This window comes from Dama dama, chromosome 11 (assembly GCF_033118175.1).
Source record: "Dama dama isolate Ldn47 chromosome 11, ASM3311817v1, whole genome shotgun sequence".
In the NCBI taxonomy this organism is placed as follows: Eukaryota; Metazoa; Chordata; class Mammalia; order Artiodactyla; family Cervidae; genus Dama; species Dama dama.
In genome coordinates, this window is record NC_083691.1 from 452,405 (window position 1) to 463,619 (window position 11,215).

Consider the following 11,215-nt stretch of genomic DNA (forward strand, 5'->3'; position numbering starts at 1 on the left):
CTTTAAGTACAACAAATACGCTAGTGAACACCAATCTATACTCATGTATTCAATTGCCTTATAACCTTAACCTGTAGCATGAGGAAGAAATATATTTTTATCTCGCTAAGCCGCTGAGAATTTAGGATTGTTTGTTACTGCAGCATAACCAGGGCTATCCCGACTGCTACAAAACACTGCCATCAGAGGTGTCCCCAACACCATCATCTCTTAGTTGGGTAAGTTTGCATTAGCTTCCTAAACATCCTGCCTGCTTCCACCCTTCCCTCACTGTCTGCATCAGCTGCCATGATGCACTAAAAAGCTATTCCTCCTTTCCAATCCTCCAATGGCTCACTTTTCTGAGTGTAAAAGTCACAGTCCTCACCAGACCCTACATCCTTCCCAACCTCCACCTCTCTGGCCATGTACCCTGTTGCTCTGATGCACTCATCAGCTCACAGAGACCACCTCCACTTTTCAAAAATGCCAGATTAGGGCCTCCGTACTGGGCTCTTCCCTCTGCCGGGGATGCTCTTCCCCTGGAGCCCACATGGCTCACTCCCTCGCTCCCTCCCAGTTTGCTCAAGTTACTCGGCAGTGAGATCTACCCTGCCCCCACTTTCCCCGGACCTCCAACTCCCTAATGCTGATCTACTTGTTTCCCCACAGCGTTGATCACTTTCTAACAAGGCGTGTAACTCGCTGGTCATGGGCCTTTTCTGTCTCCCTCGCTAGAACAGGAGCAGGGGTTTCCAGTTTGCTTGGCGCACTGGTGTAGAGCGGTTTCATGGGGGTTGGGGGTGAGAGCCAGATGGAGTGGTTGCCAGGAGACAGGTATACCGCCCCCCCCGCCCCCCCGAATCGCCAGGTCTGGGAGTTCCTGTTCGGGAAGGATTTGGAGCAGGCTTTTCTGCGCCCCTTCTCTAAGCCCAGGGAAGGATCGTGTAGCACAAGCATGGGCTATGGGATCCTGATCCCGGCCCATGCGCGGAGGCGGCCAGGGAGAAGGGCGGCCCGGTGCCCGGTCAGCCAGCAGCGCTCGCTGGGTTCCCACGTCCCTAGGGCACTGGATCCAGCCACGCAGTCATGGGGGCCCCGGGACTCCGGATCCGCGAATCCACCCCGGCCTCCTGCTCTCTGTCCACGGACTATTCACAGGGAGCCGCAGCCAGCCCCGCACGGACCCCGACCTGCAGGGCCCGTTCGGCCCAGGGTGCCCAGTCAAATCGCCCGCTGCGCGGGCCGAGGCCGAGCTCGGGGGTCTGCGCTGCTAGCGGGTGGCGCAGCCTCCGGCACAAAGCTTCCCGCGAAATTGACGTAGCGCGGGGCGGCTACGCAGGCTCCGCCCCCGGCCGCGCCCCTCCCCCGCGCGCTCGCGGCGCCCCAGCGCGCCTGCGCACTCGCTCTCCCGCCACTGGCTGCGGCGTGGCGGCGCGCGCCGGCCGGCGCCCTGCGCGCCGCGCGATTGGCCGGGTGGCGGCGGGCGGGGGTGTGTCCGCCGCGCGCCCCGCCCCCGGCCCCGCTCGCTGAGGTGCGCGCGGCGGCGGTGGCGGCGGCGGCGGCGGCGGCGCGTGGCAGGTCCGGCGGGCGCCCGGCGGCGGCTGCCCGACCCCGGCCCAGCCTCGTCCCGCCCGCCCGCCCGCCTGGCCCCGTTCCCGGCCCCCACTCGCCCGCCCGGCGCGCCGTGGCCCCGCCCCGGCACCTCCCGAGGGAGCGGCGCCGCCGGCCGAGCGCAGGCCCGGCCATGACCGACTTCAAATTGGGCATCGTGCGGCTCGGCCGGGTGGCCGGAAAGGTGCGCGGCGCGGCTTGGGGCCGGGGCTGGGCGGGAGGCGTGGTGCGCCAGGCCGGGGCCGAGGGCCGGGGCTGGTGTGAGGCTAGGGGCTGAGCAGCGCTGGGGGTCGCGGGCTCGGTCTGGGAGTCGGAGTCGGGGGTGCGAGGCTGAGGGCGCAGGGCCCGGCCAGGGCGGCGGGGCGCACGGGCACAGGCCCGAAGGTTCGCCGGTGGCCTGGTTCCTGGGGCAGCCTTGGTCCAGTGCCGGCTCCGACCGTGCGCCGTGGGTCGGGGGCTGCGGCTGTGCCTGCGGCCGCGAGGAGCGCAGGCCCTTCCGGGGCAGCGCGCTCGCTCTCCGCCGGCCCCTGCGGGTCCGTAGTGAGCTTCGAGCAGGGCTCGGGCTGCTCGCGGCGGCCCCGTCGGGCTGAGCCTCAGTTGGCCTTGGCCGAGTGGGGCCTCCCTCTGCTTCTCTCCCTTACCGGGCCCCGCCCTCCGCGTGTTCGAGGCTGGGGCTTCCTGGCACCTGTGGGCATTGAGGCTTGGCTGTTTCCAGGAGCCGGCCGGCCGTGCAGCTGAACCAGCCACGGACCTTACCCTGGATGGGAACCCTGTTCCCATCACCAGCGGCCGAAGCTTCTGGTGGGAGAGAGGAGCAGAGGCAGTCAGATGAAGGTAAAGCCGCTTCAGATACTAGTAAAAAGCTCTCCAAGCGAAAGTGAGACTGGCCCATTTCGGGGACCGTTTCCTGCCCTCCCGCAAGGGGCAGTGACTTTCTAACTACGAAAGGGTGGGCTCCTTATTAGCGCTGAGATCTCTGCAACTCAGTGGTCATCTGCAGTAATGCCATCCTTTAAAACTTTTACTTGGAACGTTTTAGACGAAGAGATAGGAAGGACAATTCCGTGAGCACCTGTGTGCGGACTGCCTGATAGTTGAAACCTTCTGGATATTCTGCTTCAATCTCAGGGCCCTGCCTCTTTCTGTGACATCGTGGTCTTGGACTGGGTTTATCAACACATTGAAACACACAGCTTAGTGGTTGAGCAGTTCTGTGGCACTTCTCTTGGCTAGTCGTGAGCAGATGGCAGGTGGAGCCTGGTGCCACATCTGTGCGCCGTGCTGAGTGGGGAAGGAGCAGCCTTTGGCACATCTGCCTACCTTCAGGGTGGAGTTACCTCTCTGAGCCCAAAGGGCTGCTCCTACTTATCATTAGTGCCTTGTGCTGATTCCAAATGTAATGTCTTGAAATGTTAATTTCCAGACCAAGTATACACTGATAGACGAGCAAGACATCCCGCTGGTGGAGGGCTACTCGTTTGAGGTAAGGATTCTGTTCCTTTGCTGGCCTGCCCACGGTCGTGCCCAGAAGGGTCATGAGGGGTGGGTTTTCATCCCTGTGATGTGAGGCAAGCCCTTGTGCGTGAGCTGCTCAAGCAGGCTGGTGAAGCCCTGTCCAGAACCCTGGTCTCCAGGGAGCCTGGCTGTCAGTGTGGAGCACCTCCACCACCACTGTGATGCTTGCTGCCTTACTCACTTCCTTGTTGCTTGCAGGCTCTTCCCAAAAAAGAGTCAAATTGTGCCATGTCTGTGATTGAGTTCAGTCGGATAAGCTGCTGTGACCAGGGAGACTGTCCAGGGCCGCCCCACCTTCTCTTCAGCCTCGGCCTCCAGCAGGGCCAAGTGCCTTTGTTCCTACCTGGCGAAGCTGTTTGGGCTCCAGTCCTCACCTGCCTGCTCCTCCCTCCACCCTGCTGACCCACCCCACTCCTATCTCAGCCTTCACCCTTTTACACTTACTTGTTCCAGGGCTTATCTTTTTTACTGGATTAGGGACTTTTTTTTTTTAAGGTAGGGAGATGTATTTCTCTGTGTCCACGTCCACAGTATTTTGCAAAGAGTGGTTCTTAAGTGTGTTTTGCCTTCATGTAGGCAGGTACTTCTCCATGCCACGTGTCTGGATTCCTCCAGAGACCACCAGGGTCCCAGGAATAGGCCTGGCATTTATCCCTCTGGCTTGTTTGTTTCAATCATTTCTCTAAGAGGAATTTGGAATGTTGTTGAGAATTGCAGGCTTTTTAACAGAGCTTTTTCTTGTTTCTTCTCAGGCCCGGATGGAAGTAGACGCAGATGGAAATGGTGCTAAGATATTTGCATACGCCTTTGACAAAAACCGAGGAAGGGGGTCAGGAAGGCTCCTTCATGAGCTGCTGTGGTGGGTGTTTCCAAGCTGCATATTCCCCTTCTGGGTTTGCACCAGCCCTGCGGTGCAAGGGACTTGGGCAGCCAGAGATCCTTCTGCTCTCATCGACAGATGGTACCTTCCCCAGGTCTCCTAGTTACTTCTTTGTCATTGCTACTAACTGGGAGGATGGCTGCTCTATGTCCTCTGGCCCTGGCGGGCTGGCCTGAGAGTCAGGCCGTGTGCCCTTCCTGCGCTGAGCACTCAGACCATGGCGCCTCTGGAGGCGGGTGGGGTCTGGCCCCTCCTAGGCCCTTTTGAGCTTGTCGGTGGGACATAGGGAAGGGCTGTTCTCTCTTCTGTGTGAATGCTAAGGTTCCGAAGTACTTGGGGCCACTCGGGTGTCCCCCAGGCTGTGTGTGAGATGGTTTGGGGTTCCATCCTTGGCTCCCTGTAGCCTAGCGCTTAAGTCCAGGGGCTGGGCTTTCCCCTTTGGGCCACAGACTGGCAGACTTGGGTTCCCCTCAGCAGCCGTGCCCCCGACGGGCCACATGGGTGTGCTGAGGACTATTCAGGGCACATGGAGGTCAGGGAGCCTGTCTGGAACACTCTCTGTTTCCTAGGGAGCGGCACAGGGGAGGCATTGCCCCTGGGTTTCAGGTGGTGCATCTCAACGCCGTCACTGTGGACAATCGCCTGGACAACCTGCAGCTGGTGCCCTGGGGCTGGCGGCCCAGAGCCGAGGAGACCTCCAGCAAGCAGAGGTGGGTCTTCTTGGGGCCTGGCGATGTGGCCCCTCCAAGCTTACTGCTGAGAGGGGTTGGGTCGGCTCTGTGCTCTGAGGCTTCTGTGGGTTTGGGAATGCTGGTCATCTCCCCTCAAGGTGTGGGGTTCCTCTTCACTGGGGGAGGAGAACGTCCTGATTGTTTTTCTGGGTCAGTCTTCTGAGTTGGCTCTCATGGGGGACGGGTTGTGGGGTCTCTCTGGTCCTGTGTAGGTGGGCAGATCGCCCTGAGATGCAGCAGGCGTCCCTGTCTCAGGAGCGCCCCTGTGCACACAGTCGGGTCTTGTCCTGCTCTCATGGAAGCAGGACAGTGGCTCAGAAGTCAGCTGGGCAGCCTTCACCTCTCCTTGGTCCAGACTCCAGTGTTAGAGTCTGATCCTGGCTAAGGTGCCCTCACACGGCTCTTGAAGGAGGCTGAGCCTCCTGACAGTTAGTTAGGATTCTTATCCTCCTGGGGATTATGGTAGTCTAGACTTGTGGTTGCAAGTGACAGAAACTGAGCCCAATTTAGCTGAAGCAAAACTAGGACCCTTGTTCGCTCCCCTGCTGAGATGTGGCAAGCCACAAAACCACCTGGAGTTCTCTGGAGCGGCCGCCGGGCTCCTCAGCAGTGACCAGCGGCACTGAGGAGTTTGATAGTTTTGAAGCACTTATCTGCTCTGCTGGGGATAGGACGGTTCTTTCATCAACAAAAAGGAAGGTTGGGGAATTCTCTGGTGATCCAGTGCTTGGGACTTGGCACTTTCGCTGCTGGGGGCCCAGGTTTGAACCCTGGTTGGGGAACTTAGAACCCATAGGTTGCGTTCTTGTTCAATCGCTAAGTCCTGTGTGACTCTGCAACCCCACGGACTGCAGCACGCCCGGCTCCTCAGTCCTCCACTGTCTCCCCGAGTTTGTTCAAACTCATGTGCATTGAGTTGGTGATGCCATCCAACCATCTCATCCTCTGTCGCCCCCTTCTCCTGCCCTCAATCTTTCCCAGCATTGGAGTCTTTTCCATTGAGTTGGCTCTTCGCATCAGGTGGCCAAAGTATTGGAGTTTCACCTTCAGTGTCAGTCCTTCCAATGAATATTCAGGACTGATTTCCTTTAGGATTAACTGGTTGATCTCCTTGCTTTCCAAGGGACTCTCAAGAGTCTTCTGCACCACAGTTCAAAAGCATCAATTCTTCAAACCGTAATTTTGACTACAGACCTTTGTTGGCAAAGTAATGTCTCTGCTGTTGAATATGTTTTCTAGGTTTGTCATAGCTTTCCTTCCAGGGAGTAAGCGTCTTTTACTTCTGTGGCTGCAGCCACCGTTGCCAGTGGTTTTGGAGCCCAAGAAAATAAAACCTGTTACTGCTTTCACTCTTTTCCCCTTCTATTTGCCATGAAATGATGGAACTGGATGCCATGATCTTAGTTTTTTCAATGTTGACTTTTAAGCCAGCCTTTTCACTCTCCTCTTTCACTTTCATCAAGAGACTCTTTAGTTCTTTGTTTTCTACCATTAGAGTGGTGTTATCTGCATATCTGAGGTTGTTGATATTTTTCCTGGCAATCTTGATGCCAGCTTGTGCTTCATCCAGCCCGGCATTTCACATGACGTACTCTGCATATAAGTTAAATAAGCAAGGTGACAATATACAGCCTTGACATACTCCTTCCTCAATTGGGAAACAGTCCATTGTTCCATGTCCGGTTCTAACTGTTGCTTCTTGACCAGCATACAGGTTTCTTAGGAGGCAGGTCAGGTGGTCCGGTATTCCCATCTCTTGAAGAATTTTCCCGTTTGTTGTGATCCACACAGTCAAAGGCTTTAGCTTTAGTCAGTGAAGCAGAAGTAGATATTTGTCTGGAGTTCCTTTGCTTTTTGTATGATCCAGCAGATGTTGGCAATTTGATCTCTGGTTCCTCTGCCTTTTCTAAATCCACCTTGAACATCTGGAAATTCTCAGTTCATGCACTGTTGCCTCGCTTGAAGGATTTTGAGCATTACCTTGCTAGCATGGGAAATGAGTGCAATTGTATGATAGTTTGAATATTCTTTGGCACTGCCTTTCTTTGGGATTGGAATGAAAACTGACCTTTTCCAGTCCTGTGGCCACTGTTAAATTTGCTGGCATATTGAGTGCAGCACTTTAACAGCATCATCTCTTAGGACCTGGAATAGCTCAGCTGAGATTCTATCACTTCCACTAGCTCTGTTCTTCGTGATGCTTCCTAAGGCCTATTTAACTTCACACTCCATGATGTCTGGCTCTGGGCCAGTGATCACACCATTGTGATTATCTGAGTCGTGAAGATCTTTTTTGTATAGTTCTGTGTATTCTTGCAGCCTCTTCTTAATCTCTTATGCTTCTGTTGGGCCCTTGACATTTCTGTCCTTTATTGTGCCCATCCTTACATGAAATGTCCCCTTGGTACCTCCAGTTTTCTTAACTAGCTCTCTAGTCTTTCCCGTTGTGTTGTTTTCCTCTGTTTCTTTGCATTGTTCATTTAAGAAGGCTTTCTTGTCTCTCCTTGCTTTTCTTTGGAACTCTACATTCAGTTGGGTATATCTTTTTCCTTTGCCTTTCACTTCTCTTCTTTTCTCAACTATTTGTAAGCCTTCCTCAGACAACCATTTTGCCTTCCTGCATTTCTCTTTCTTGGGGATGGTTTTAGTCACTGCCTTCTGCACAATGTGACAGGCCTCCGTCCATAGTTCTTCAGACACTCTGTCTATCAGCTCTAACTCCTTGAATCTATTTCTCATTTCCACTGTATTATCATAAGGGATTTGATTTAGGTCATACCTGAATGGTCTCGTGGTTTTCCCCACTTTCTACAATTTAAGCCTGAATTTGGCAATAAGGTGCTCATGATCTGAGCCACAGTCAGCTCCCCATCTTGTTTTTGCTGACTGGATAGAGCTTCTCCATCTTTGGCTGCAAAGACTATAATCAGTCTGATTTCAGTATTGACCATCTGGTGATGTCCATGTGTAGAGTAGTCTCTTATGTTGTTGGAGGAGGGTGTTTGCTGTGACCAGTGCGTTCTCTTGGCAAAACTTTGTTGGCCTTTGCCCTATTTCGTTCTGTACTCCAAGGCCAAACTTGCCTGTTACTCCAGCAATCTCTTGACTTTCCACTTTAGCACTCCAATCCTCTATGATAAAAAGGACATCTTTTTTTTTTGGTGTTAGTTCCTGAAGGTCTTGTAGGTCTTCCTAGAACTGTTCAAATTCAGCTTCTTCAGTGTTACTGGTTGGGGCATAGACTTGATTATTACTGTGATATTGAGTGGTTTCCCTTGGAAATGAACTGTAATCATTCTGTCATTTCTGAGGTTGTACCCAAGTACTGCGTTTTGGACTCTTTCGTTGACTGTGAGGGCTACTCCATTTCTTCTAAGGGTTTCTTGCCCACAGTAGTAGATATAATGGTCATCTGAATTAAATTCACCTATTCCTGTCCACAAGTTGCGTGGCACAGCAAAAAAAATCACCCCAAAACAGAAGGCTGTGTCATCAGGACAAGTATAGGGGTGGCTGAGCGGTCAGCAGGCTGGTGGCTCAGCACTCGCACGAGACCAGGGTGGACCTGGGCCGGCTCTGCCGCTGACCACTGCAGTCGCTGGAGGGATGGCCCCGTTCTGCTTTACACTGCTCTGGGGCCCCACCCGAGGTCCCTCACTGTTGGTCATCCCAGGACCCAGCTGGTCGGGGTTGCTTTGGCTTGCCCGCAGCAGTCAGCCTGTCCACAGTCCTGCACATGCTGGGACAGAGCCATCCCGAGGGCAGCCTGAGCTCCCCGTCATGCGCGTCACGTGTCCTCCCGTCTCATCTGTGACCTCTGCCCGGTGGCTCGTGGTGGGAATCAGCCCCTGTGACTGGGGGGTCCTAGCACACACCTGCCAGGCCCGCACCCCTGCTTGCTGTCCCGGCCTCACCCCAGTGGGCACGGGGTGGCCCAGCCAGGCGGAAGGTTCTCTGAGCAAAGGGGCAGTTTCCTCCCTTCCCGTCTTCAAACGCCGGCTGGGGCTAAACCTCCCCTCCTCTCGGTCTTCTCGGGCCTTGCTGAAGAGCTCGGAAAGCACGTGTGTGTGTGCAGCACACTTGGTTTATCCGCTCTCCATCGTCGGGCACTGGGGCTGCCTCCTCCCTCATCTGCTGTGAACCCAGTTGTACAAAGAGCTCTTCTGGTCTCCGCTTTCGGTTCCTCAGGGTGCGCCCAGAGGTGGGATTGCAGGATCCTCTGCTAGTTCTGTTCAGTCTTTGAGGAGCCTCCATGCTGTTGTCCATGGCGTCAGCGTGTTCTGCCTCCTCCCACGGTGCCCAGAGGTCCCAGGGTCTCCACGTCCTCGCCAGCACGTGGTGGGCTCTGTTCGTTTGATAGCAGCCATCCCAGGAGTGCAAGGTGGTCCCACTGCAGTTTTGAGTTGTGTCTTCCTGATGCCAGTGACGTTGAGCATCGTTTCATGTGCTTTTTGGCCCTGTGTGTGTCTTCTTCAGAGAAATCTCTGTTCAAAACTTGCTGGTTTGTTTTTTAGTTGAGCTGCATAGTTCTTTATTCTGGGTATGAATCCCTTATCAGATACTTGGTTTGCAAATGTTTTCTCCCATTCTATAGATTGTCTTCTTATTCTACTGTTTCTTTTGATGGACAAAATACTTGAATTTTCATATCTTTTTTCACAAAAATACTCTTTTTCCCTCTTTTGTTACTGTGCCTTTGCTGTCATATCCAAGATCATTGCCGTATCTGATGCTGTGAAGCCTCTGCCTGTGTTTTCTCTGAGAGTTTTGTTTGGGGTGTTAAATTTAGGCCCTTTTTTTCACTCTTTTACTGAGGAGTATAGTAGACTCACTGAGGTGGCTCCGTGCTAGAGAAGCCACCTGCCAGTGCAGGAGACGCAGGTTCGACCCCTGGGTCAGGAGATTCGCTGGAGGAGGGCCTGGCAGCCCACTCCAGCATTCTTGCCTGGAGAAGCCCATGGACAGAGGAGCCTGGTGGGCTGTAGTCTGTGGGGTCGCAGAGTCGGACACGACTGAGCACGCACGTGTGCTGTGCCAGCCCCTTCCGTTTTTATTCAAGTCCCTCTCGGCCTGGCCTCCCAAGACAGCGGGCAGGCTGGAGGGGACGGACCACCTATGCCACAGCTCTCGCGGGGCAGCAGGTGCCTCCTTTGAAGGCCAGCCCCAGGGGTGGGCTGCTCCTTGCTTCAGGTTTGCCCCGTCCACCTGTACCTGTGGTGGTGGGACAGATGTGGGCAGGTACGAACTGCCCGCCCCGTCCAGGCAGAGAAGCAGTCGGGAGGATGGCAAGCAACTGCAGCACCTGGAGGGTGGGTCGCCCAGATCCCCAGATCTCTCCGGGGGCAGATTTGAACACCTCTGGGCCTACGAGCAGGAAGGGAGGTGGCCTGGTGCTGCCCAGGCTGGCTGAGCCTGGGGCCGAGACCATGCGGTCTCCATGCCCGTCGTTTGCCCGGCTGTCACGGTCTTGGGAAGACCGAGGGGCAAGACATACACAGCCCTCCCTGTGCCTTTTAGTGAGAAGAGAAACAGGCTGAATCCTGGGTGTTATGGGGAGGGGAGCCCATGCAACCGGTGGGCCAAAGGACAGTCAGACTGTTGGTCACTGTTGGGGAGGGGGTGTCCTGCGAAGGGGAGGCAGCTGGTCTACCCTGGGGTCACCTACTGTTACCTCCGTGCCTTGCCCCTTTCTGGCCAAGGTGGCCTGAAACCCTGTTTCTTTGGTTAAGGGAGCAAAGCTTATACTGGCTGGCCATCCAGCAGCTGCCCACCGACCCCATAGAGGAGCAGTTCCCGGTCCTGAACGTGACGCGGTACTACAACGCCAACGGGGACGTAGTGGAGGAGGAGGAGACGTCCTGCACCTACTACGAGTGCCACTACCCTCCCTGCACGATGATCGAGAAGCAGGTGCGTGCGGGCCGCCGCCCGGGGCTGCGCTTCTCCCCTGCAGGGCTGCCCGGCTGGAGCCGGGCCCTCCAGCCTCAGCTCAGGCGGCCGGGCCCCCCGGGTCCTCATGTGACCGGAGCGGGCTCTTCTGTGTCCTTTCAGCTCCGGGAGTTCAACATCTGCGGACGCTGCCAGGTGGCACGCTACTGTGGCTCTCAGTGCCAGCAGAAGGACTGGCCGGCCCACAAGAAGCACTGCCGCGAGAAGCGGCGCCCCTTCCCGCACGAGCTGGAGCCCGAGCGATGACGTGGCGGCCGCGCGGCTCCCGGCTCCCCGGAGGCGGCGGCAGCGGCGGGCGGGCCGGGGTCGCCCTGCACTGGCTCCTGCCCCCGCCCGGCAGCCAGAGGCTCCCCCGGAGCAGAGACAGCTGGGAGGGCCTGCCGGACGCTTCTCATTATTTATATGTTAATATGTTTGTAAACTCATGTACAGTTTTTTGGGGGGGAGGTGGCGGGAGGGTTCAGAAGTACAAATCGGGTCGTTTGCTGTAACGCTCACTGGGCGGCCAGGCTGAGGCGGGCGGGGGGGCAGCAGGCACAGTAAAGTG

General features: G+C 56.0%; 1 protein-coding gene across 1 annotated transcript; it reads left to right on the forward strand.

Annotated features, from left to right (window-relative positions):
- The first annotated feature begins 1,645 nt into the window (after window positions 1-1,645).
- On the forward strand, window positions 1,646-11,125 carry ZMYND19 (zinc finger MYND-type containing 19). The gene is made up of 6 exons (XM_061154067.1): window positions 1,646-1,777; window positions 3,017-3,076; window positions 3,861-3,967; window positions 4,558-4,698; window positions 10,449-10,629; window positions 10,771-11,125. The coding sequence occupies exons 1-6, from the start codon at window positions 1,727-1,729 to the stop codon at window positions 10,912-10,914; spliced, it is 684 nt and encodes a 227-aa protein (XP_061010050.1). The 5' UTR covers window positions 1,646-1,726; the 3' UTR covers window positions 10,915-11,125.
- Window positions 11,126-11,215: the final 90 nt, after the last annotated feature.

Coding starts and splice junctions, on each gene's coding strand:
- ZMYND19 (XM_061154067.1), top strand. CDS start 1,727: ATGACCGACTTCAAATTGGGCATCGTGCGGCTCGGCCGGGTGGCCGGA. Junction 3,077..3,860: donor TGGAGGGCTACTCGTTTGAG/GTAAGGATTCTG, acceptor GTTTCTTCTCAG/GCCCGGATGGAAGTAGACGC. Junction 10,630..10,770: donor GCACGATGATCGAGAAGCAG/GTGCGTGCGGGC, acceptor GTGTCCTTTCAG/CTCCGGGAGTTCAACATCTG.